Genomic DNA, 27,993 nt, shown 5'->3' on the forward strand with positions numbered 1-27,993 from the left:
CTCTTTGATCTCCGGCAAAACTAAGATAAAATGCGACAGAAACAAAATGAAAATAAATCCAAAGAGCTTGCCAACATCTTTTTTGCCGTTCCATGTATTCAGTTACTCCCCAAGCCTGCACAAAATTGAGTCATTTTATTCATATTTAGTTTCTTTTGCCTTTTATTAGCATATTTGCTTTTGAAATAATCCAAAAGTAATTGAAAGTAATCAAGTTAAAGTAACCCTACCCCACCCTGGTTTTTAACACTTGAGTCAATATTTAAAGGACAGAAATAAAGGAGACAGATTTGTTGCATAAGTTACCATGGTTTCACCACAGCAGCTCTTTTATTAGCAAAAAAAAAATATGGATATTATTCCACAGATCTGATGGAAAAAATCGAATGCTTGGTGAATGTTCGGGATATGTAACGTGAAACGTTCACAGGCACGTCAGCTGCGTTTGCCGGATGCCGCTTTTTTTGTGCTACAAAGACATCCTTTCCTTTCAAAGCTTCGTCCTCAGATCCGGGAACGTCGCTCGTCGTGTCGAAAAATACAACTTTGAAAGAGGAGGATGACGCGTAGAGTACGGTAATAACGTCCCTTTGTTTGGATATTGTGCATACACCATCTCTCACACACATTCACAGGTTTTTGGTCTTGAGTGCACATGCAAACCGGCTGAAAGGATTAAAATGGCTCTTACAGTATGTTGGGGGGGGAAGTTGGCCTGTTGGTCGTATTCGGTTGGTCCGGCGAGGAAAACAAAACAAAGAATCCCCCCCCAAAAAAATCAATCAGAATGGTCAGATGGTATCAACATCTAGCATCTACGTACGTCAACAAAAGGAAACGAGGGCAAGCTGGAAAAAAAAAACTGATCATGTCCGATGCGCTAATAAAAGCAGTATCCTCTTTTCATATTTTTATATATATATATCTTAAAAAACAATAGGATAAAGGAGCACATTTTTATAAAGGTTGAAAACCCCCGAGCCAGAGACAATTGTAGAAATATTTTACACGAAATGTTTGTCTGCAGGCCGCCATTAAAACCTTTTGGGAGATGAACATAAGTTAATAAGACGCAAAAGTGACATTTGTCAACGAGGGCCTGATGAGGCCTGACGCTTGCTTGCTCGCCGATTAAAAAAAAAAAAAAAAAAAAGAAAAAAAAATCCATGCGGCGAGATGATCACCGGGCTGCCTGTGAAGAAGAAGAACAACAATGTGGATAATAAGAAAAAAACACTGAAAACTCCCCCCAAAAAACGATTAAAAATACATGTATAAAAGTCATACTTTTTAAGCATCCAAATTTAAGACTTTTTAAGACCTTTTCAAGTACAGATGCGGGAGACGGGCGGAGAGTTGTGATCAATGTTCCCTGTAATTTTCCTTACGGGACTGAGCGTTCACACAAAGTCGGTGAGCAGCGCTTGAAACAACAGTGAGCAACCATAATTCCAAGCGTGGCAAGATAATTACTTATAAAACATGTCCAAAACTTGACATCACGTTACACTTTGCCGAGTTTCCGGCAATGCAAAAAAATTTCACTTTTGAATGAAGTGACTAATGTATTATTGCAAAGGTTGTACGGCCTACAAACGTCATTTGTTTTTACAACAATCCTTTCACAAGATTTCCATTTTTTTTTCCTGGTATCTTTTGTCGCATAATACTAACGTTTTTGGGGGCTTATTTAGTCGGTTGCACGATAAACAACTGTATTTAATCACATTTTTAGTCGAAGTACAATTTTAGCAACAAGATTGACTTGGTATAATTGGAAATTATTTGAATGCAACATAAACTTTTTCTTCTTTTTCCCTGTTTTTTTCTATATATTTTTTTTTTATTCCTTTAAAAAAAATCTCATTGTACTGACTTTTTCCTAGCTGTTACTTTTTTCTTTTTGTTTTCTATTTACTTTTTCCCCTTTTGTTTCTTTCTTTTCTTTTTTTCTGGCTTTTTTCGGAATTTTACATTCTTTTTTCTCTTCCTTTGTTTCTTTTTTTCACTACGTTTTCATTTTGGTATTTTTTTCTTTTTTGTTCTATTCCCCCTTCCTTTAAGTCATTTATGCATAATTTTACATAATATTTGGTCATATAGGGATGAAAGAAGCAAAAACAACCTGAAGAGCCATTTAGGACCCGAAAGAGCCGGTTCATTTTAGTGAGCCGAGCCGAAGAAGCCCGTTCTCAAAAAACTCTACAGACTTTACTCAACTTCGTTCTACTTCGACTTCAAAATACCGCATTTAGAACACAACGTCAGGGGAACCCGTGTATTTTAACCTTCATGCACGGTAACTTTGACTTAATTCGCTTCTTAATTAGCAATTTCGAGCCCTGATTATTGTGAGCTGGATAGATTTTCTTGTGTGCGGAAAAGCTCTGGGTAGTGCGCAATTCATCTGCAAGCTTTCAAAATTGTACAAGCCAAGTAATATAAAGCCTTCACTGCTTCTACAGGTTGGTGTACAAGTTTTTTTCAGTTTCTTTTATTATGTGGCTATTTCAAAGCAGTTTTAGGAGATCGTCTTCAGTTTGAGTGTATATATGATCATCTTTAATAGTTAACTTTAGAGTAAAGTGCTAATTTTGGGTGTCAGTAATCTGGGGGGGAACATATTTCCTCTTTAAATGAAGTCACTAGCATATATTACGGTTTTTCAGTAACCCCAAACTGCCCATCAGTTGTCTCATTGTGAAGCAAGTACTTCTTTTGTTAAATTACCTTTTAGAAAAGGCCACAATCCTTCAGGTTATTTTTTATGATGACGTCGGTGACGGCGTCAAACACAAACTGCACATTCTTGGTGTCGGTGGCGCAGGTGAAGTGGGTGTAGATCTCCTTTGTGTCCTTCCTCTTGTTCAGATCCTCAAACTGACACTGGATGTAGGCCGCCGCTTCCTCGTAGGTGTTGGAGCCTGCGTTTAAACACATTTAATTGGCATTTTGCAATAGCGATGCATCTGGAACCGGTTGCAAACTACGGCCCGTAAGGCTAATTTTTTATTTTGGCCTGTCCAATAAAAACGCAAGTATTAGAAATAACTATTTGCTTATGGTTTGGTTCAACTCTTGTCCCTTTATATTCAGGGTTCTTCCACCCTTTCAAAGGCCCAAATTCAAGCACTTTTTAAGAACTTTCAAAGCTAATTTTCCTATCTCTCGAGTACCATTAAAAGAAGATATCAAATGTGAATAATGCATTTTCACAAATATATCTGTGATTTAAATGTGGGATATTTAATAATGCACGTGCAATTATTAAGACATGATTTTTAGAGCTTGAGTAAATCACGAATATATTTGTGGATCTGAACAAACGTGTAAATGTTTTGAGACAAATCTCTCCCTATATGCTTAAATCTAAGCTTAAAACACACTTCTATTATATAGCATATGAATAACCTATATTTTATGTTGACAATATCTGTGTATTATTTGCCCTCATGTAGGTTTTAGATCAGGGGATGGTGTCATAATAGTCTGAAGTTTGCAATAATCTGTGGTCTGGGCAGCTCTTTGAGACTCTTTGTGATTAAGGGCTATACAAATAAACATGACTTGATTTGACATATAGGTGTTGGGTAAAAATAATGGTAGTATGTAGCTTACATTTTCAGTTGCAAGAAGTTCTTTCCCTTACAATTTAAAACTGGAAATCTCTACCCAAAGGTTTTGCATGGCCCATAATGGATAAATAAACATTGCACTAACACATACTAAAGTGCCCTGTATATGTGTAGCATGCACCTATACTAACTAATGCCAGCTGCAGTTAATCACTGAATAAGATATGCAATTACAAAGCAAAGCTACAAGAAGGCAGTGTCAACGTTGTTTTTAAGCAGACATGTTGACAAACATGGCTACGATTTCAAGCATTTACAAACACTTTAATTAAAGTTAGCATTTTCAAGGATTTCAGGCACTCGCACGAACACTGTGCAGTCTTCATAAAGCACTAATGTGTACAGAGCAAAAACAAAAATTATGTAAATGTCATGGCTACACTGAATTAGCAATTTTGTCAATGACAATTTATGTCTTACTATTTATTAGAATTATTATGTTACAAATACAGGGAAAACATTTTCCTTGATAATGAGCAACCAGGTTTCAATTTCCATTTTTTTACCACATAGCAGGCAATAACAGATGTATCAGTAAACACATCGGCGTCAGAGCGAATACACAGTAAAATCAAAGCCAGCTACTGTCACAAACACACTGCCCAACCTTAGCTGTAGCAATTCTGTAAATAAACTCCCAGGGCATAACTACCGAAGCCGATGAGGGTAAGACCGTGCAAACTGTAGAAAGGATGATTTAATTGTATCATTTATTTAATCATCTGTAATGACAAGAACTATTTTTTTTTTTAAAAACTAACTCCCATGCCCTGAGTTACAATTTGACTATTTTCAGGGATAGGGTAAGAGTAATTATTTAATTTGAGGAAAAATGATGGTGCACATCACACTGGCACATGTTCACTAGCAGATGTGTATGCCTGATGACTTCACCTGCATATTCTGGGTAACAAATGGTGAGGGGGCTCTTTTTTATCTTCTCCTCAAACAGGTCCTTCTTGTTAAGGAAGAGAATGATGGAGGTGTCCGTGAACCACTTGTTGTTGCAAATTGAGTCAAACAGCTTCATGCTCTCGTGCATTCGGTTCTGTTAAAACACAATGTTGTGTCAGTCAAGGAAAGTTGTGCAAAAATGCACTCGTTCATTCTGAAATCGGACAGAAACCCAATGTTCCGTTACGTCTGAAGCGCTTACCATCTCTTCGTCCTCGGCCAGCACGAGGTCATAGTCGCTTAGAGCCACGCAAAAGATGATGGCAGTGACGCCCTCGAAGCAGTGGATCCACTTCTTCCTTTCCGACCTCTGGCCGCCAACGTCGAACATTCTATAAAGATCACACGGCACGGCAGTATTGAAAACCAAAATCATCCATGACATCGTTTTCAAACAATTCACGGCATTGGTAATACTTGCGAAATGTCCAAACACGCAATTTCTTAACCCAAGAAAGTGACATTCAAAGGCTCACTGAAATGAGCAGAATGCTAAGCACGAAACCGGCGTTTCGCAAGCCATGAAATTCAAAGCAGATAGATAGATACTTTATTCATCCCCGCAGGGAAATTCACATTTCCAGCAGCATCCCTGCGCTGAGAACAATACAATAATAAAGCAAAAGAATACAATATACAAATACCCAAAGTGACGTGCTAATACCCACTGTAGCGTGTTGTATAGAGTATTTAGATAGTGCTACTACAGTGGTTTAATGTGGGCCTTTACTCCGCCGGGTGAAGTTAAAGAGCCTCATGGCATGAGGAAGAAAAGATCTCTTCAGTCTGTCTGTGGTACATGACAGTGAGAGCAGTGTCGCTGAAGCTGCTCTTCTGTCTGGATATAATGCTGTGTAGTGGATGTGTAAGAGCCTTACAGCAGCATAACTACAAATTTGAGATAAATAATTCAATGTTTAATGAATCAAAGTTGTTGGAAAATAATCATTTAAGTCTCTTACTGCTAAATGCTGCTGCTTTGTGTTGGTTGTCGTCATTGGGCCTGTACACTATTCATCATATCTGCATATGAAGTCATCATTTACAAGGCTTTAGTAAAGACAATTTGTATAAGCCATTGGTATTTCTTCAATGAAACTTCCTTGTACAAGAAGACCTGATTCGGTATTTGTCATTTTCCATCCATCCATCTTCAAAAATGCTCATCTTCACTAATCGTGAGGGTGCAGGAGCCCATGCTGTCTTTTAGCAGTGGGCAGTGGACACCCTAGGGGTAGGCAAACTTTTTGAGTCACGAGCTGCATTGGTTTAAAAACATTTGCATTGGGCCAGGAAATGGGGGAAAAAATAGCTTTGTATATGCCGATAAAGTATCTTAAAGCCGATACTCTGGCATTACATGAGGAAAAACGATTACATCATATAATCCTTTTTTTCTCATTTGCATTCACCAGCAAAATTCATGTTCCATAGCCTATTTCTTTTATAAACCATTTTATCCAATTAGCTTTGAAAAACTCAACATTTTTGATTATATACATTTACGAATAAAAACTTTCAATTAAAGTAATTGCAACGTAATCTTACCCTTTTTAAGCACTAAATTTGAGAATTTGCATTGAAAAATTTAATGCAACAGTGCTAAGATTTATATTGCAATAACTTTATTATCCTGATGAAATTGATTCAAAAAAGCAAGAACTGAAAAAATGTAGACAACTATTTGAATGTCGACCATGAGCACAATGAAAACTATAAAGTATAAGGGTTTTAAATTATTGATTTAGTGATTTCAAAGTATTTTTCTGCTTTTATTTTTAATGAAAAGGTTCATCTGAATATGGGAACTTCGCTTTTAGATTTCATGACTTATAGAAAGGAGATAACCTTAAACTTCTGCAATGACACGCAGGTGAAATTTTTTTTAATTGTGTATTTTTAAATCCAGGTGATTTTATTCGTATTGCCTTAAACAGCGTATCCCGGACTCCTTTTTAGAACATGGGGATAGTTTTTTTCCCTCAAATGTTCTCGGGTTGATAACAGTAGTCTTCAAATACATTTTTGAGAGTGGCGCTGAGCTTCAGTGAGGTCCAGTGGACATATTCAAAACTTCAGGTCATTGTTTTAACGTGATGCGCCTCGTTTTTTTTTTTTGGGTGCTTCTCTCAGCTTTGTCTTGTGGGCCGAATTAAATTCATTAGTGGGTCTGATCTGGCCTGTAGGCCTTGGATTGCCCATCCCAGCTTTAGACTCACTGTCAGCCAGTCGCGGGGAACACGAGGAAGGACAATCATCCGCACACTCACTCATACGTAGCGCTAATTTAGACGTTCTATACATGTTTTAATAATGTGGGAGGAAAACCGAGTGCCTGAAGATAACTTACACAGCCACAGGGAAAACATACAAACTCCACACAGGGAGGCCAGGCTGGTAGCTGGAATTGAACCCGGAGGCAGACGTGCTAACTAGTCTGCCACTGTTATTTTTGTCATGTTACCTCTAATATTTTGTTGCACAGTTATATAATGCATATTTCTGTATATTATCTGCTCGTACGTTTCATACGCACACTAATATATATATATATATTATATATATATATATATATATATATATATATATATATATATATATATAGGGCAGCACGGCGGCGCAGTGGTTAGCGCTTGTGCGGCACAGTTCATGTCATGGGAACCTGTCGTGGGTTCAAATCCAGCTCCAGACTTCCTGTGCGGAGTTTGTATGTTCTCCCCGTGCTTGCGTGGGTTTCCTCCGGGCACTCCGGTTTCCTCCCACGTTCCAAAAACATGCATTTCAGGTGAATTGGCCGTAGGTGTGAATGAGCGAATGAGTTGTCTGTCCCTGTGTGCCCTACGATTGGCTGGCAACCAGTTCAGGGTGTCCCCTGCCCACTGCCCGGAGATGGCTGGGATGGGCTCCAGCACCCCCGCGACCCTAATGAGGATAAGCGGTACGGCTAATGAGATGAGATGAGAGATATATATATAGTATAAATGATATATATGAACGAGCGATAAAAAGAAAGAAAGGTAAAAACAGAAAGGAAGAGAGAAAGGTAGAGATAAAGATAAAGATAGAGAAGTAAGAGAGCGAAAGAGAGAAAGACAGCAAGAGAAAGAGAGAGAAACAAAAAAAAAAGGGAAAGCTAAATGAAAATCACAGCCAACCATTATATTCTTTAACCCTCTGCTCAGGCGATGAGCCGTGAGATTTTTTTAGGTTGAAAAAAAGTGAGCCTTTGCTCAAAAAAGGTTGGAAACACAGATTTGAATGATCATTAAAACGTATAGCAGAAAGTTGCTGTTTAACTGAAACTTGTTGTGGGTACGCGTCGTGTTACTAAGTTTGCCCTTGGTTATACAACCAAACATCAATTTGTAATTTATAGTTCATATCACAAAATCTGCACCCGGGAAATCCGAGTAAGGTGGCCATACTGGATGGGTGTTACGTTTCGAGGTTCACGAATCCCTTAACCGCTAGGGTCGTAGGGCCATCACTTCACATTATTATTGTGATGGAGAAATATAGAAATCAAAGCTCCAAGATCTAGTTTGACTGTCGTTAAACGTTCTGGGCTAAATTACAACAACCAATGTTCAGTGATGTACAAACAAGCCCCATATGCACTGCAGAAAAGCGTGTGGTGTACGGGTTAAGGGTTAAAATGAGGCGATCTCTGTGACTTGTTTCAACTGGCGAAAGGCGCACTAACATCAGCGATGCGTTTTTCATCTCTGCCCTCCACTCACCGGATAAGGGTGCGTCCTTTTTGGACTTGAGCTTTGCAACTCATTTCGACTGTGAAACGGCGCAATATTTTCTCGGGTTTAGGGCGCATGTCCACCATCTCCGAAGGGCTCATTGCAAGTCAGGTACTCGCTCTGGCCTCTACTCACAAGCAGTGCTCCCTCTAAGCTGCGCGCATGCGCAATTGCGCACTGCTCGCACATTCTCAGCGCACAAGAAAATCTAGCCAGCGCACAAAAATGAAGGCTCAAAATTACTAATTAAGAAGCGACTTAAGTCAAAGTTACAGTGCATGAAAGTAGAAATACACGGGTTCCCCTGACGTTGTGTCCTAAATGCGGTATTTTGAAGTCGAGTCGAAGTGGAACGAAGTTGAGTAAAGTTAGTAGAGAACCAGCTTCTTCAGCTCGGCTCACTAAAAGGAACCGGCTCTTTCGGGTCCTAAACGGCTCTTCAGGTTGTTTCCGCTTCTTTAATCCCAACATCACCAAATATTATGTAAAATTATGCACAACATGACTTAAAGGAAGGGGGGAATAGAACAAAAAAGAAAAAAATACCAAAATGAAAAAGTAGTGAAAAGCTGAGAAAAAAACAAAAGGAAGAGAAAAAAAGAAAAGAAAGAAATTTAGGAAAAAAGTAAATAGAGAACAAAAAGAAAAAAGTAACAAAAAAACACGGAAAAAAGAAGAAAAAGTTTGTGTTGCATTCAAATAATTTCCAATTATATCAAGTGAATCTTGTTGCCAACATTGTACTTCCACTAAAAAAACGTGATTAAGTACAGTTCTGTATCTTACAACCGACTAAATAAGCCCCCCAAAATGTTAATATTATGCGACAAAATATATCAGGAAATAAAAAGAAATGGATATCTTGTGAAAGAATTGTAAGAACAAACGACGTTTGTAGGCCGTACAACCTTTGCAATAGTACATGAGTCAATTCATTCAAAAGAGAAAAATAATTGTGCATTGCCGGAAACTCGGCAAAATGTAACTTGATGTCAAGTTATGGACATGTTTGATAATTAATTATCTTGCCACACTTGGGATTATGGTTGCTCACTGTTGTTTCAAGCGTTGCTTTTTACAGGGAACATTGCTCACAAGGTAACAGTACTTACAAATAAACGGTAAAGACACAAAAGACAATGTCTAACACATCCCTGCTTCATTTGTACATCCAACAAAATTAGTGTAGACACGTGGCAACATCAAACCGCGTCTGTTGGACCCATCCGATATGGCTAATTGTTTACATTTCGGGATGCGCCTAAGGCAACGCAAAAACTAGCTATAGATTTGATGTATACAGGAAAATAACCTGATGCAAAAAGAGAACAATTTGATAATCAAACTGATAAACTGACTTGAAATGCAGATCCTTGAAGGTAAAGTGAGTTTCCACAATGCCAGTGGTCTTCACTCGGGTCCTCAGCACATCTTGCTGGGTGGGCACATAAGCACCATGTGATATCCTGTCCAGGTCATTCAGATAGCTGTTTTAAAAAAAATAGGGGCCAGAAGGTTATGAGAATCAAAACGACCACGCCCAAGCGTAGAGGTGTGTGTACTCACTAAGCAGCAGAGTCGTTCAGTTGGTACTCTCGAGAGCGGCCGAAACACGCCTGTACCCCTCCATCCTTCCACAGTCGCTGAATGACTCCGGCCAGCTCGCCAGTCATGAAGCCTTCCTCGGCTGAACCAGCCAACACAAACAGCTGCCGCGCATCGTCCTGAGCCAATAGACACCTCGATTATGTTGAGATAAAGCAGCCAAGAGCCACAGAGTTGCATTTCATTGAATATCAAAAAACTCTAGTGCCATAATCCTGAACAAGTGTGACTAAGACGAGACATGAGTCACATGTTATAAAAATGGACCACGCCATGAATAACTCCGAAAATACCCTTCAATACAGTTCTTTCTGGTCATTAAACTTGCATTTGCTTACCTCACACATATCAAAAATGTAGTGCCTTGCTAAGGTTTTAGTAAGTTTAAATATGGGGTAAAAGTAGTGGTACACCTTAACATAACTAATCGTGCTTGTAGCTCGAATTGATCGTGCAACAAGCAAATTTTTGCTTTTCGAATTGTGCAGACTCAACATTTTTACAGCACAATTATAGTCAGAAAAGGGGATGCTATAAAATGCAATCCAAGCTACATAATCAAAACAAACTTGCCATGGAATATAGACGCTCCCCTACTTACGACCATTCGACTTACCTAAAACGGTAGACACCAACATTTTTTGGGGGGATGTCGAAAAATATCTGGCCATTGCTGTAAGTTAGGGCAGCATGGCAGCGCAGTGGTTAGCGTGTGTGCAGCACAGTTCTGAGGTCATGAGATCGAACCTCCTGTATGGAGTTTGCATGTTTTCCCCATGCTTGCGTGAGTTTCCTCCGGGCACTCCGGTTTCCTCCCACATTCCAAAATCATGCATGTCAGGATAATTGGCCGGTCCAAATTGTACCTCGTGTGAATGAGCGAGTGGGATGTCTGTCTCTGTGTGCCCTGCGACTGGCTGGCAACCAGTTCGGGATGGGCTCCAGCAGTCCCCGCGACCCTACTGAAGATAAGCGGTGGAGATAATGGATGGATGGATGCTGTAAGTTAGATTTTGTATTGTGTGCACATTACTCTAGTGCTTCTTTCAGCCGCTACGGGTGTCACCCAGCATCCACCCGGAAGTTAAAAAATAAAAATAAAAATCAGCTTCCTCTTGCTAGTTCGTGTGTAATCATCTTTCCTCTACCAGCTCTTATTCCCACCGCTGCCACCAATGAAGCGTGTTGTTTTGTGTAGGTAATGGATTTCTCCTTGTTCATGAAAAAATACTCAGACACACTTTCAGTCTCTTTGAAGAGCGACAACCATCAGCACCCGTTTATTGTAAACACACCAAACTCTCCAAATCTAAACCTCATATTCTACGCCTACACTATCTCCAGTGTGCGAAGAACATTGACATTTTTATAGTTAAATATCTCGTGCATCCATTCAATTTGGTTGGTGTAAAGTGTAAAGAAGAGGTGAGCCTTTTTTTTTAAATGAACATGAAATAAGAAAGCTTTTTTTCGGCCACTTTTTGCCACGGAGGAGCTCTTGAAGCGCATCTCCCAAAAGTAAGTTAAACTGATGTTTTTTTTTTTATCTCTAGAGAGGATATTATTCCATGATATCTTTATTTTTAAAACAAAACAATACCGGTTACTAGACAAACCTTTAACATACTTATATAAACCATAAACATACAAAATACAGCACTGAAGCAACATACGAACAAATTCAGCGCCTCTGACTGCTCCGGAACTGCATTTTCCCTGGTAAAGCTGTCAAGATTTTTGTTAAAAAACAATGTATCGAAATTCTCGCGTGTAGAGGTTCCACTGTATTTGAAAATGACGATCTCCCAAAAAAAAATGGAGATTTTGACCTGCTGCATTTGGTAAGCAAATATTTCTGGGGATGAACGCCTAGTGGTGAGGGGGTTGTCCGTGATCTGGGCTGTCACTTACCGCTCTGGCAAAGTCGGCAAAGTCAATCTTAAGTCGCCCCATTGCTCTGATGATGGCGATGATGGACTGGATGGTGTTGCTGTAGACGACCGCCTTATACTGTTTACACTCCTCTTCCGAGTAGCCTGCTTCATGGATGATCCTGCGTCACATGATGAGAGTTTTATTCTGTTAGTTTTCCAAACCACATTGCATTATTTTCATTCTAGTTTTAGCAGACAGGATTTTTCAGTATTTGGTACAGCCATGTAGAGTATACGTGGCACGTCTTCCAGACAAAAAGAGCCACCTTGCTATTAAAAAGCATGTTTGCTTTTAACATGACTCATAGTTCCATTTATATCAAACATTTAAAGAAAGGTCTTGTTGATGAAAGAGGTTTTTTTAATGTAAAATCGACGGTGTGGACAACGCTGCTATTACCTTTTAGGCTTGGCTAGTAAGTTTCCACTCTACAGAACACAACTTTAAAATTGGTTTACTTTGTCAACTAAAATAGGCCTTTTTACATTTCATTTGGTTTTAATAGGGATATCTGAATACATTTCAAAAGCTCACATTATCTTTAGGTTTTGATTTGTTTGAAACATGATTTTCCTATTTTGCGTGGTAACACTGACGCTATGAGAACATCATAGGGCGGCATTAGCTCAGGAGGTAGAGCGCTTGTCTTGGAATCGAGAGATCCCGGCTCCTCTGTGTTATATGTCGAAGTGTCCTTGGGCAAGACACTGAATCCTTCATTGCCCCAATAAGCAGGTCTGCGCCTTGCATGGCTGCATGAATGGGTAAGTGCGAAGCACATTGTAAAGCTTTGGGAGGTCTTCATTGACTTGAAAAAGCGTTATATAAACCAACTATATAGACCATTTACTCAATTTGAGCCTCTGCTGCAACATGCTCTTTAATTAATATATCCGACAGCTCTCATTTTCGGCCAATCAGAACGCAAGGCAGACGACAGCCCGGCCCTTTTTGTATCACAATGTATGCATACCTGCCAACTTTTGAAAGTGAAAAAGCCTAGTTGCTAGGGTCCAGGTTCGGTCAGGTTAGAAATTCCCCATTTCACTTACCTGACTTCAGCACATATTTAAGCAATAAACAAACTAAAGGCTAAATCTCAATATATCATGCAAACAATTTCACTGGCACATTTCTAAGTGTCACTGCTTCAATGAATCAGTCACTTCTCAAAGTGAAGCAAGGCACACAAGAGTCAATTGAACATGCGAAGCCAAAAGATTTTTATTTGCTGAAAAGCAGATAATAAGGGACCGAAAAGCCATAAAAATGCGTGGGTTGATTCACTTTAGCAAAATTAATGATATCCTAATGTTCTCCATGTTATACAAGCTACAGCCCAATCCTTCATTGTTCTCCGTTGTGCATTGTTTTGATTTTTTCAACTGTTCTTTCGAAAGGGTCACACTGTGGCACTTGTATCCAGATAATGTCATCATCATTTTCCTAGTCATCAGGCTGCCAAGCACTTTGGTCGATAGACTTGCCCGGATATGCAGCCAGACGACTGGCAGTGCTGATATAGCCGTTGTTTGAAATGGTACTTTGTCTCCATCTTGCGGTGGAATGTTTTTACGATTTTATTTATTTTATTTTTTTTAAGGGGAAAACCGTAGTTTCTGTGATGGTACCGTATCACCGTAGTGGGTTAAAGAAAACCATACTCATTACGGCAAAACCGTATTACTTGGCAGGTATGTGCATGGCATGATAGAGGCGTCACGATCAACTAGGATTGATGGGAACCAAAACAAAGTTTTTCGTTCCACAGTGAGTGTTTTATTTTTATTACGCTGGTAAGTTAGTTGTCAGGGAGAGAAGTTTTTTTTAGTTACTGCAGCCGCTTAACTTGCACTTTCTCTGAGTATATAACTGCGCCCTCGTTAGCACATGACGAAAACCAATACAAGCGAAGGTGGCGTTGCATAATATAGTAAAACTTGTAAACAATGGGATGAATAGGATATGCAATTTGTTATTGAGTATATCACATTTATGAAACTTGTGATGTAATTTCAATGTTCCTCGCGGGAGACTCAGGACTCATTTGATAAATTTGATGTACTGGATCACTCATTGTATAGCCTCTAAATACCATTATCTCTCACAAATCTGAATCTATTTTTATGTGTAATTGGGCTTCTGACTTCCTCATAGATAGCCAGCATTTTGCATCCACCCTATAGCGTCTTTAAACGATGTCATTAATATAATTCTACAAAACATAATTAAGACCCTTTTATACTGACTAATAAGATAAATTTGCATAATCCTAAAGAAATGATAGGGCTATGCTATCAGGATTATTGACTAAAAAGACGCTTGATGCTGTGGTTTCGGCCGCCGTATTTGCTCTGTTTGTGATACATGGATACCGTAACTATGGTGGACTTGGCTTAACGCTCTGTGTAGGATCTATTAATTGGATTGCGGTAGTATTAGATTGTTACTTGTTGTAGGTGCATGATTGAAATCAACTGACTCACAGCTATGTGAATTTTTATTGTGATCAACAGCCCTAAACTGAAAAAAAAAAAGATGGGTGAAAATAAAATAAAAATTTAAGAGACTCAGACATTACGGGGAAATAGAACTGCAATTATCCTGTAACCAGGAATTCCTCAAAAGGAAATTGGTCACACTGATGGTTTTCTAAAATTCATTTTTGTTATTTTTAAATCTCATACATGAATTCAGCACCTTTGGTCTACCCTACTGCACCTCCCTGTTCAGTCAGATGGCGCTGTGAATATATAATTTGTGTTATTTGACAATAAAGTAGGCAAAAACAAAGATCAGTTAAGAAGTGAGGAAAGATTTTTCCTCAAATTAATCAAATACTTTTTTTTAATAATTAAAACACTTTGATAATATTAGCAATTCAAAAACAAAGATAGGTTGTGACGTGAGGAAAGATTTGTCCTACAATTAATCATATACTTTTTGAATAGTAAAAGACCAGAATGATTTAAAAAACCCAGTCTGATTCAAAATGGAGTAAATGTTCAAACTTCCGAAAAAACGATCAGGCTTTATGAAACGTGCTTGTTGCCAATTGAATTGTAACATTCTAATGCTTTAGACCTGGGCAAAATAATGTTTATCAAAGAATAACATATATGCATATTATATGTTTTAATACATGCGCAAAGTTGTAGTTTGCTTGACAAGTTATACTCACTTCATCTGTTTAACAATCGTACTCTTCCCAGACTCGCCAGCACCTGGAAATGAGAAACACATGGAAATTCTGTCATGTCCTCATAATTTGAATAACATATGTGCACACTAAAAACCAAAACAATCAAAGGGTAGGCAGATGCTTGCTCACATACATTGTGTTTCATTTAAATTCAACCAGTGATTGATCATCTGAAATAAATAGGTTTACATTTTGACAAAAGGCAGAAGAGTCTCTCTCCATTTCGAAAAATTATCCATTTTGCCTACTTTGACAAGGAGTACCTGTATACTCACTGTTATGTCTGATTTTGGACTTATCCAAACACCGTAATTAGAATTCCCCTAGTCAATCTTAATGCAAAGACCACAAGAGGGCCCCTAGGTAAAGGGAGATGACCAGGGCTGCACTTAAACAACTATCATCCTTTTAAATAAAAGCACATTTCAAGATATCTGATTACGGCACTCACCTACCATAAATTCAAGGGTAAGATTAGAGCTATAATGGACTGAATGATCCTTTCCTGGAGTCAAGACCGATCCACCCAATTGCACATATTAAGCACCCCTCCTTCCAGACTCACACTACAGCCAAAAACTTGGGCCCGGAACGGCCATAAAATGTCAATCAATAGGTCTGGCCAGGCTTCTCTCTTGACGTTTTTTTCCCTTCGTGGAGAGCTGCACAGCACGCACACGGTTACTTTTACACAAGTTTTTATTTGGATGACTGCTTTTCACTTCTACTTCAGAAATATTCTTTAGTAACAGCACTTTTACTTGAGTAACACAGTCTGCGCCCAAATGCACACTTTATTTGAGGGACTAAGCCTGAAGTTAACCCGAAGCTTCACTTTGGCGCCAAAGTGGTCACTTAAGGTTAAGCTCGAATTGGGTCCCTCATATCATATTAATCGGTCAGGGACAATGTTCCCTCTAATTTTCCACGGGTCTGAGCGTTCACACAAAGTTGGTGAGCAATGCTTGAAACAACAGTGAGCAACCATAATCCCAAGTGTGGCAAGATAATTATCAAACATGTCCAAATTTTGACATCAAGTTACATTTTGCTGAGTTTCTGGCAATAAAAAAATATTTTTCTCTTTTGAATGAATTGACTCATGTACTATTGCAAAGGTTGTACGGCCTCGAACGTCGTTTGTTCTTACAATTCTTTCACAAGATATCCATTTCTTTTTTTTTCCTGATATATTTTGTCGCATAATGTTAACATTTTTGGGGGCTTATTTAGTCGGTTGTAAGATACAGAACTGTACTTAATCACATTTTTTAGTGGAAGTACAATGTTGGCAACAAGATTCACTTGATACAATTGGAAATTATTTGAATGCAACATAAAAGATTTCTTCTTTTTTCCGTGTTTTTTTTCCACTTTTTTTTTAATTCCTTAAATTCCTTAAAAAAAAAAAAGTCTCATTCTGTTTATTTTTTCCGGGCTTTTTGTTCTCCATTTACTTTTTTTCCTACGTTTCTTTCTTTTCTTTTTTTTCTAAATTTTTCCTTCTTTTTTTCTCTTCCTTTTCTTTCTTTTTTTCCCAGCTTTTCACTACTAAATGTGAATTTCCCTTCGGGGATGAATAAAGTATCTATCTATCTATCTACTTTTTCATTTTGGTATTTTTTTCTTTTTTGTTCTATTCCTCCCTTCTTTTAAGTCATTTTGTGAATAGTTTTACATAATATTTGGTCATGTTGGGATTAAAGAAGCAAAAACAACCTGAAGAGCTGTTTAGGACCCGAAAGAGCCGGTTCCTTTTAGTAAGCCGAGCCGGTTCTGGACAAACTTTAATAACTTTACTTTTCAGCTTCGGTCGACATTGACTTCAAAATACCGCATTTAGGACACAACATCAGGGGAACCCGTGTATTTTTATCCTTATGCACTGTAACTTTGACTTAAGTCGCTTCTTAATTAGTAATTTTGAGGCCTCATTTTTGTGCGCTGGCTAGATTTTCTTGTGCGCTGAGAATGTGCGAGCAGTGCGCAATTGCGCACAGCTTAGAGGAAACACTGGTCAGGGTGGTTTGAGGTTTTATAACCCCGGGCAGAGAGGGACAGGATTTTTTAAGCCGATCCTACCCCTAATTCATACAAAAGGTTGACAAAGTTAAAAAGAAATCTTGTTAAAGATGCTTCAATCCACACTTGAGCCGCGTTTCTGTACAATTGGATTAATCAAGTAGATCCTGGCTTCAATGAGATTATGCACAGCTCACGCATCCTCTGGGTTACAATTTTATACAGGCTGACCTCACTGGTAAAACGGCAAACACAGAGAACTTAGTACACTAAATATAGGCAGTTTGACTGATTTGTGGCAATGGTGACCTTAAAAAATAACTCCCTGAGCGCAGGAAGCACACACACATGTATATTATATTTCTCGTCATGTGGGGTCTAATGTTTAACAGATCTGTTTGTATAGCTCAAAGTGTAAGTATGTACTTAATTCTGGCATTTAAATACATTTTACATCTCCAGCGTTTGACCATTCTGGCAAGAGCTTAAAATGTTACATGTATGTTAAACTGCTATCAAATCATTTATGCACGTTTTTAAATCAAACTTGCTTTAAATAAATTCAACCAAAAAGTTCTGAAACATGGGAACATATTAGACGACTAATTTATATAAATATATATAAAAATGTCAGGCAGTGGTGTGTATTTGCCAGAAGTTGTCGTGATCACTTAATAGCATTTGGATGTGTCAATGACAAACACATTTGTTATTTCTTCCATATGATAAAGCAGAAAATCAATAGTCTCTGCAGTTACGCGTGAGCTCAGAATATGTTTTCAACTGAGAAAACATTATAATTACCGTACCTCTATTGGGAGTGTAAGCTCCCTGGTGAGGAGACATGTTAACCAATTTGGTGTCAAACACAGTAGGAGTAACCTGGCAACAGCCAAAATGAGATAGGGTCGACTCTGTTTAGCGCCATATGATCTGGGACATCTCCATTTAGTTTGCTTGATAAGAAATAAATGTGTACAGTATGTCAGGCTGATCGAATAATTTTCTAAATTTTGATTTGGCCAATCATGGCAATGGATTCAAATTACATCAGGTAAAAACGAACGACTCTCGCATTACTTTAGTTTTAGTTGTCAGTTGTCTCTTGTTGTTTTTCTAAAAACGAAAGTGTAGTGAATCTGAGGATTTGTCACAGCCATTTTGGGTGGTTGTTTCCTCCAGCCACAGCGCTTACCTTTTTGTCACAACAGAGTATATCCCGTCCCCAAACACTATTCTGCTTCGCGATTTGTCCAAAAGCTTAAATAAAAAAATAACTAGATGTATTTATGTGTCGTTTCCACAACATGACGTACAGTGATATGCTAAAGTATCAATCACAACCATGAAATCAAACCAAATGAATTCAACATATTATATTGTAACAACACATAAAAAATTAAAAAGTAGGCCCCGCAAAAGGCCCCTTTAGAGTCAACACTTTGTACAACCTCCTTTTGCTGCAATCAAAGCCACAAGTCTTTTTGGGAATGTCTCTATAAGTTTATCGCATCATGAAACAGAAATATTTGCCCATTCTTCCAAATGAAACAGCTTAAGTTCCTTAAGCTTTGATGGTGATTGTTTGTGCAGAGCATTTTTCAAATCTTTCAGCAAATGCTCGATAGAATCTTGGTCTGGGCGTTGGCTGGGTCATTCTGACAAATTTATATTGCTGGTTTTAAATTATCCAATTGTAGATTTTGCTTTATGTTCAGGGTCATTGTCCTAATTGAAGGTGAACCTTTTGCAGAGTCCAACAGTTTTTCTGCCAAAATCGCCCTGTACTTGGCTCTATCCAGCTTCTAATCAACTCTAACAATATTTCCATTCCCTGCTGAAAAAATGCAACCCCACACCATCACGTTTGACAGTAGAGATGGTGTTTTTAGCGTGATGTGCTGTTACTCTTACACCAAACGTACTACTTTGCAATCAGCCCAGAGTTCAATTTTTGTCTCATCTGACCAGAGCACCTTGTTTTGCATGTTATTTGTCTACCATGTGGCTTCTTGCAAATGCCAATTGGGCTTTTTTACGGTATTCTCTCAGAAAGGTTTTTTTTTCTTGCCACTATTCTATAAAGGCAGATTTATGCAGACTATAACTAATGACTATGCCCGCATGTTATCCAATGGGATCTCTGGCATCTTTGGTTGCTTCTCTGATTAGTTTTCTCCTCGTTTGGGCTGAAAGTTTAGGACTGTCAGGTCTTGGTAGGTTGGCAGCAGTTGTATGCTCTCTCCATTTTGATATTTTACTTGCACACTGCTCCAGGAGAGGAGTAAATGTTGCAAAATCTTGTATCCCATTCCTGCTTTATCCAGGGTGCCTGGTGTGTTCTTTGGTCTACATAATGTAGTCCAATCATTAAAAATGGAGGCTTATTGACACACTGTCACTGTTAGTCATTTATGTTGACATTGGATAATTCAGAAGTCATCAAGAAACTGCTGAAGTCAGTTGGCTGACCTGAGAGAACAGGGGGGCAATATTTTTGCATCACCTATTTTTGAGTTTTTGTTGTAAATATAAAATGTTGAAATCATTTGGTTCCACTTTAAGATTTTATCTCACATGATGTTGATTTTAAGAAAAATAATTGCAGTTCTTAACTCTAAGTTTGAAGCTTGAAATGTGGCAATCTACCAAAAGTTCTAGGGGGCCGAATACTTTGGCTAAGGACTGTAGATGGGTGACATTTTACACTTCTCTACGCCAAAAACAAACAAAAAAATGATCTCAACGCTCCTGCCGCGCATGATTCCTGTGTGCCCCATGCCACCCAAGAGTATTTCACACCTACTCGCATGAACAATTTTGACTTCAATTCAAATGCGCAGCCAGAAACGCCCAATCGCGCTCTGTAGCATGTTTTCTGCCAAGGGTGTATGAACAACAGGATTGAGAAAAGGTTGTAAATATGTATGTAAATACATCTTATTTTTTATTTTTTAATACATTTGCGGGTGGCTGAGAGGTTAGCACGTCCGCGGCACAGTTCTGAGGTCATTGGATAAAATCCAGCTATCTTCGATCAAATCCAGCTTCCAGCATGCCCACTTAGAAGATAGCTGGGATGGGCTCCAGCACCACTCTACTGAGGATAACCAGTGCAGAAAATGGATGGATAAATAATACATTTGCAAAAATCTCCATCTCATTTTGTCATTATAGGATATCGAGTAGAATTGTGAAGGATAATAATGAATTGAATTTGGAATAAAGTGGAAATTAAAAAAATATGGAAAAACATGTTAGTGTGCTTACAGTCAAAGAGGAGTACTTTAATTCTGCACAGTGTAAAAATCCAACTATTTAGTTTAATCAACCCTATTATTTTTAAATAAATCCCAGTCTCAGATAAAAATGATGCAATTTGCTAAAACACATAGTTTTAACACATGCTTAATTCTCTTCTGTTCCATGTGTTCTTTCACAGTGAAGCAGATAAGCACTGGTCCTCTGTTCACCATTCCGAATTAGCGCACATTCACATTGCTGTCACTCTGGCTGCACACAGGTTGCTACGCAACGTTTTATATATCCGCTTCTGATCATGAAAGTCGGCGATGGCTGCGAGGTGTGTCCAACAAAAAATTGTGGGGCAAAGTTTCAACTGGGACACCACAATTAGGTGTATACATACAATCAAATGAAAATTAAAATGAGTAAAATGTTTTATTTTTTAAACATTTTTATAAACATTTTTTTATATTTTTACTAGCTTTTACCATTGTAAACAAGAGAGAACATTGGCAAGTTTCTTGAAAATACTATTTTCCAAGAAAACCTGTGAGAACAGCCTTTTGTGAAAGGATGCATATCAAGCAGAACTTTCACTTCAAGGTTTTTTTTTTTGCATTTGTGATATTTCCAATACCTAAACAATGCATTCCATAAACAACGGGGCACTTTGCTTGCAAAATAATTTTATTGCAAGATTACCGAACTGATATATGAACTGATATTTGAACTTTGCGAGTACTTTTCAGCACCTGAGGTTTTTGGTGAATGTATTACATAATTTCGGTCTTAATGGCAATCATGTTTTTTGCGGACGCACATGTAAAACTATCCTTTTATGACCAGACAATGAATATGGGGATTCATCATCTTTTAAAAGTAAAAACGCTTTCGAAGAGTTAACCGCCGGTATTTGTCGATTGACTCCATGTCTCACGACTCACTACACGGCTTAACTACAGCGACTTACCATATGGAGCCACCTACAAACACTTATTTGCCGGATATATATATATATATATATATATATATATATATATATATAGTATAATACTCCAACTCAATACAACATTTTATTTATATCTGTACATTCAAGGAAACTGTGCGGGTCAGATGTATCGACATTTCGTTCTGTATACACGTGTACTAGAATGACAATAAAGTAGATCTGAATCTGAATATAGAAAGTATGGATGGCATCCTTGATGTGTGGACAAAGACTTTATCTAAGCCACTCCTGGCATCTCATAGTTCATTATTATACTAAAACAATTCCCAAAGGTTTAATACTTACCTGATGAGTAGCACAACCAAACCCCCCTTCCACCCCAAATTTTTTTTTTTTTTTGCTTTTTTTTAATAAAACAATCAGGGCGTGTTTTTACATTTTGGACCAAGGAATGATGATTGTGCAAACATATTCATATGTTATGGCATTGAGTAATCCTTTATCCCAGCCATGAGCAAATGTTATGTCACTCGACTGCAAGCGGCTAAATAGCTATTCGATGTGAAGCCTAATCCTGTCTGACTTTCTGCAGGAGTACAAACCCTAAAATGGTCCCCAGTTAATTCTACAACACAACATGTTACAAAAATGTACACTCTTTTTACACCTATGATTTCAAGTGTGGATGTCAACTTCCAGCTTGGTTAAATCTAATGTGCCGGGAAGTCTTCTGGTGGAGTCAACATAACGAGCTGTGTGTAATGTAGAATATCTAATATATTGTGATTCTATATCAGTACAGAGAACAGGTGTATATTTAACATCCCACTAAAATGGCATTAGAATTGTTTGCATTAGAAAAAAGATGTGGCGATTGGGCCTCAAATAGTCACTGGTGTATGTGTAATGCTATATACAGCATTAGCTCGGTTCAACTTTTTTTTTTTGCTTCGTTCAAAATCTGTGGACCAGTGAATGATTTATACTCTATAGCATGGAAATTAAATGTAAAATAATGTTTTAATATAATAATTGTCTTTTGAGTTATTAGACAAAATCAAATTTAGTGTTCTCAATCTCATTGCCAACATTTAAGATGCAAAAAAAAAAAAAAAAACTGTCAATTTACACAACCTACGACTTTTAGCCAGTGCGAGGAAATTTGAAAGGGTTTAATGGGATGAGAATTGTTTTAAATTGGCAAGGAGAATGTAGCACTGAAAAAGCTGCGGTCATTCATGGACAATTCATCACATCCACTACACAGCATTATATCCAGACAGAAGAGCAGCTTCAGCGACAGACTGCTGTCACTGTCTTGTACCACGGACAGACTGAAGAGATCTTTTCTTCCTCATGCCATGAGGCTCTTTAACTCCACCCGGCAGAGTAAAGGCCCACATTAAACCACACCCCCTACATTGCATATTACCGAATTTTATTGCAATATGTATTCTGTGTAGCACTATCTAGATATTCCATAGAACACGCTACAGTGGGTATTAGCACGTCACATTGGGTATTTGTATATCGTCTTATTTTTGCTTTATTATTGTATTGTTTCTGAGCACAGGGATTCTGCTGGAAATGTGAATTTCCCTGCGGGGATGAATAAAGTATCTATCTATCTAGCATCCTCACCAATCTTGAATACAATTCATGCACGTAGTCCATTTAAAGAGCAAGGTTTTGTAACAAGGAGTAATTTGAAAACACGGGAAAAACCCCTACAAGACCAAAAGAAAATGGTAAATGGTCGGATTTTATAACTGAGAACTCTGTGGACAATTAACAGAAAGCTGTAGATGATGTCCAATCACTGTATTATAAATTTGAAATGTACATATCAGAAATAATGTACACCTTTATTCCTGACTTCATAGTGTAGAACATCAAGATCCTACTTAAAGTAACCTTGTTGTGATGCGTGCAAGGACAAGTACAGATTGTACAAAGTTGTCCAACCTTTGAACCAAGGAACACTTTTTTGGGGAGAATGTTTTGAGACATTTAAAGACACATTCTTTGTTTTAGTTGTCAAGACTATAAATTTGAAAATCGAAACTCGTACTTATAAAAGTGTTTCAAACGGGAATCATCCATTGTAGTGGCAGTATGGATATTTTTTCATTAAAAAGACAAATATTGTCTGTTTGAAAAGATGTCAAGTGTGCCTTCGTGTCAGTAGCCAGATTATGGTAAGGCTGCAAATGGTTGTAAGTAAATGAAGATCTTAGGCCCAGAACCTAATTTCTACTTTAGTAATATTTTTCTGAAGTAACAGTACATTACCTTAAGCATTACACTCGGGCGCTGTATTTCTGGACCACGCCTGCTGCGGCACCGAAGTGCACAATTGATTTAGGGGACAGATCCCGAAGTAAACCCGAAATTGCACAGGCGAGTGTTTGGGTCTTCAGAGTGTTTGGGCTCCGAAGTGCAGCCTCAAGTTTACTTCAGGCTCGGGCCCTCAAATCAAGTTAATCAGTTGGGTTTTGGGCCGGGTTGGGCTGGATTTTTTTTGGGACCCTATCTTACCTCTAGTTGCAAGGTGGCAAGCTCTAAAAATGAAAATTAGAGTTATTGTTTATTGTCATTGTTAACAACGTAGTGAACATTGTCTACAATGAGATTGGGCGTGGCACTCCATGATAAACATGTTATAAAGACTTAAAAAAAGAAAATAAAGATTAAAAAGAAATGTTAGGATAAATAAGCAAACATGTTTACAAAGTATTGCTTGGACACTGGCCTAGGTTGCAAGTGCATCAAAACAATAGCGCAATTCTTCAAATCATCAGCTTTTCAGCTTCCTTAAACTATAGATCTTCCGGTTTTATAAATTTGTGATAAAAAGAACAACTTTTTAAGTAATCATACAGATTTTGGTAAGTCAAATCTCTGCAGATTGCTTTCCTTTTCAAATATTCTAAATTTCGTCACTCTACTAGTGTTAGTTGTGTTAAAAACAAAACTTCAATTTCAGGGCTCTAAAAAAGATTTTGGAGATGGATGCTTTCAGTTTTTTTTCAGTGATTTGATTTTACAGGAACCCCTACCGTTCCTGTAAGATTTCCTTGACTCCCAATACAATACGGCTCTTTTGAAAGGTAACACTATGAAGTTTTTAACCAAATGAAAACAATCACTGCAAGTGCTCCTAGTATTGAGTAATGGGTTTTGGAACACACATAAATAGAAGGTTTTCATTGTAACCTTAATTCTTTTGCAATCAAATGTCTGCAGATGAGTGAAGCATGGGCAAATAAGTTAGACAATAGCTTACAGCCTTACCTAGAACCATATCTAATTTGATCAAATCTGAAAACTAAAGATTGGATTTTACACATTTTTCTATTTTTCTAATTGTAGGTCTAGGGCGTTTCCAAAAGTGTCCATTTGGAGAGGACCAGTCGCAGCCCTAAATTTTTGGGGATTCGTGTGTTTCCATCCATCCATTATCTGCACCACTTACCCTCAGTGGGGTCGCGGGGTTCGTGTGTTTGACTTTGGCCAATTTTTAGACATTGTGAAAGACTTGTAAATGTTTGACTTCTCTTTCTGGAAGTTAAACCATTATTTGCACACCTGAATGTAATTTTTACGCGTAAAAATGGATTCCGGGTTGCATTGGCACACATTTATTTTTGGCCCCGGTTTCAAAACAGCTCATAAAATTGCGTAAAGTTATGCTGGGAATTACATTGGCTAACCAATGTGTCAATCCATATTTGAATTGGTCACTATTGGCTAACGATTTTTACGCCAAGTCAGTTATGAAGATTGTTTTTTTTTTGTCAATACAGGTCCTCATAGATTGTTACAGGCTAAGGACCGTGAAAAAAAAGCTTGCCATAGGCCAAGAGTGGTACGAAAAGGTCAGAGGCTAACGGCTAAACCGAAAGTCTTTCGACGAGTCAGATTATTTTTATAGGGGAGTTTTGAAGCCAAAAAGATGGATAACAACAGTGATTGTCAAACAAATCAGGGATGCTTTTAGGCTGATTTTTTTTTTTTTAGTCTGTAGGCATTTTCATGTGTTTTGGAGTAAATATTTTACACGGTTGGATTCACTGGACTCTCATAGATATAACCAGACCATGATTGTGGGGAATCGTTCACTGGTAGAATAATACAAGACTTTGGGTAAGTTATATTGGTTTTATAGTTTTCGGGTATCTTGTTTTAAGACTGATCGAGATGTTTCTGTGAGGTATATATCTTGAAATAATGGTTTAAGCTTTTCAGTTATATGTGGCGTGATATATTTCAGTGACTGGAGACATTGCAAAGACACGACTTTGTTTATCAATAGTCTGACAGCCCGCCGGCAGAACGTTAAGGCATTAGATTCAGATCAGAGATCAGATTCAGATTCAGATCTACTTTATTGTCATTCTAGTACACGTGTATACAGAACGAAATGTCGATGCATCTGACCCCCACAGTTTCCTTGAATGTACAGATATAAATAATGTTGTATTGTATTTTGGCTACGTGTAGTATTTTACCATAGTGCCGATAGTGCAAGAAGAGTAGCTAACCAGATGTGCAATATGGGCAGTCAGGTTAACAAGTCAGGTACACAGTAACATTAACACTGTAACAATAACGCTGTAATTACAATAGTGCAGAGAGCAATGTGCAAGGAGTGGCAAGCTATAAAAAAAACTGCCAGTAGTGCAAAAGTCAGATTAGCAGCCGTTTAGATTTAAGTTAACTATATGTTAGATTGACCATTTAACAGTCTAATGGCCAGGGGGACTAGACTATTGCGGAGCCTGGTGGTCCTGCATTAGAAGGAAAGTCGAACAATGTTGCCCTTTTCACCGATCACAGTCACACAATTTATGCTTTCTACAACATTATATTGAATCAAAATTATTTTAAAATCCTTAGATATAAATTTAAATCGGAGTTTGTCCAATGAATGAGAAAAAAGGATCGATATCATAATAGTTATATGAAATGATCTGCATGCAGTGACTCAGGAGGTAGAGCGCTCGTCTTGGGATCAAGAGATCGCAGTTCGAATCCCGGCTCCTCCGTGTTACATGTTGAAGTATCCTTGGGTAAGACACTGAACCTCAAAGGCCCCAATAAGCAGGTTAGCGCCTTACATGGCTGCAAGGCCGCTATTGGGAAATGTGAAGCACACTGTAAAGCGCTTTGGGAAGTCCGGACTTGAAAAGCGCTATATAAATGCAGATCATTTCATTTCATTTACAAGTCAATGAAGACTTCTCAAAGCGCTTATCAAACAAGTGTTCGTTACAAACACAAATAAAATCGATTGCACACAAAATGGCACAGGAAATCACGGTTCAAGATTACTCAGCATCGCTCCTACGATTGATCAGTCGATAAAGGCAAATAACGCCAGAAAAAACTAGTTCAGGGGATGGTGTGATTGTTATCCTGTGCAGTCCTTTGTGATTAAGGGCTATACAAACAAATGTGACTTGACTTGACAAAAAAAAGTTCTGGGTTGCAATAAAATATTTACTGTCAAAAATGTAACTATTGGTAACTGGAGGAGAAACCACAGGCAAGGGTTTCTGGAATAAGTGATCTCAAATGTGAGTTCATTTCGCTTGAGACGGCTAGTAAAACACTTCAGAATCACAGTGAATTGATAAATTCCAGTTGATAATATAAATAAATTCTAATAATAATAATGGCTGGGGAGTGTTTTTTGTCGGAGTGCGGTGTTTTAAATCTCAGTGCGAGCTAATCCGGTCTGGCTACGATGATTCGGCTAGCGTAAAGAAGCTAATTGCTAAATTAGCTTAGCGATTTAATGCCAGTGTTGGGCGGCAGCGGCTTTGCTCGAGTGCCTTAATCCGCTGCGGCGGATACGTTTTAACCACTTAATAACTACTACCATTGAGTTAGCGAATGAATGATTACAATAATCAACTTTTGGGCCATTTTCACGACGAAGCCCCGCGCCATTTGCCGTAAAACAACAAAACGTCCCCACTTGTTGTTTCACCAAACTTCTCCTGGCATCATTTTTTTTGCTTCATATTTTGTTTTTGTGATTAAGGCACAAATTTTTTTTTTAAATTGGCTATGTGAAGCGCGTACGGTTTGTGAAATGTTCCCTTTGACGTCAAGCCGATCCCCACCCGGGCCATCTTTCTCTCACCGAGCAGCAACAGCTTCACCTCCCGGGCAGCTTTCTCTCCGTCGTCCCGGAGGTTCCTGTCGATCATCTTGCTCCGCTCCTGAGCCGCCTTGTCGTCCGTGCTCAGAGTACATCCCATCTTTCTCGCTTTGGCCGCAGTCTAATCTCCCCCGAATGGAATTGTTGTTTGTTAAAATGGACGAAACTCAACTTTTGACTGGGAGTGTTTCGACTACTGCCACAAAGCTAGCATCTGGTAATGGGAAGGGTGGAGGAGGAAGAGGAGGTGGGAAAGGGAGGGTTTACAGTTAGCTTTGAAACACGCCCAAGTCTTTCGAGTGTTAACTTCGTCACCATTGTTCGCAATTTTCGTTGCTTTTATCGGTTTTCACGAGCGAATCGAGACAGAATGTTTGTATCCTTATTAAATTAAAATGATATAAAATCGATGGCTCTTGTACCGTTGCCACACAACAGGGATCTCTTCCGGGTCCCCTAGTGACGTCATTATACGGTTAAGCGCCTGCGTAGAAAATCTATATAAAAAAATCGCATTCGTGCAT

At 38.3% G+C, this 27,993-nt stretch overlaps 1 protein-coding gene across 1 annotated transcript; it reads right to left on the minus strand.

The window, feature by feature from the left end:
• Positions 1-289: 289 nt before the first annotated feature.
• LOC148362141 (guanine nucleotide-binding protein G(i) subunit alpha-1) lies at positions 290-27,875 on the minus strand. Its single transcript, XM_088339566.1, has 9 exons — positions 27,452-27,875; positions 15,063-15,105; positions 11,858-11,999; positions 9,908-10,065; positions 9,700-9,828; positions 4,792-4,921; positions 4,530-4,683; positions 2,731-2,924; positions 290-1,192 (listed from the first exon to the last, which is right to left on the minus strand). The coding sequence occupies exons 1-8, from the start codon at positions 27,567-27,569 to the stop codon at positions 2,734-2,736; spliced, it is 1,065 nt and encodes a 354-aa protein (XP_088195692.1). The 5' UTR covers positions 27,570-27,875; the 3' UTR covers positions 290-1,192; positions 2,731-2,733.
• Positions 27,876-27,993: the final 118 nt, after the last annotated feature.

The sequence above is a fragment of the Urocampus carinirostris genome, chromosome 7 (genome assembly GCF_059441175.1).
Source record: "Urocampus carinirostris isolate Australia breed hairy pipefish chromosome 7, RoL_Ucar_1.0, whole genome shotgun sequence".
NCBI classification, from domain to species: domain Eukaryota; kingdom Metazoa; phylum Chordata; class Actinopteri; order Syngnathiformes; family Syngnathidae; genus Urocampus; species Urocampus carinirostris.

What these genes read in the sequence shown, in the direction of transcription:
- LOC148362141 (XM_088339566.1), bottom strand. Translation starts at nt 27,569, where the DNA reads ATGGGATGTACTCTGAGCACGGACGACAAGGCGGCTCAGGAGCGGAGC. An exon ending in TTCAAGGATCTGCATTTCAA is followed by an intron (nt 4,922 to 9,699) that starts GTCAGTTTATCA and finishes TGATCTTTATAG; the next exon opens with AATGTTCGACGTTGGCGGCC. An exon ending in TGGCCGAGGACGAAGAGATG is followed by an intron (nt 4,684 to 4,791) that starts GTAAGCGCTTCA and finishes GTGTTTTAACAG; the next exon opens with AACCGAATGCACGAGAGCAT.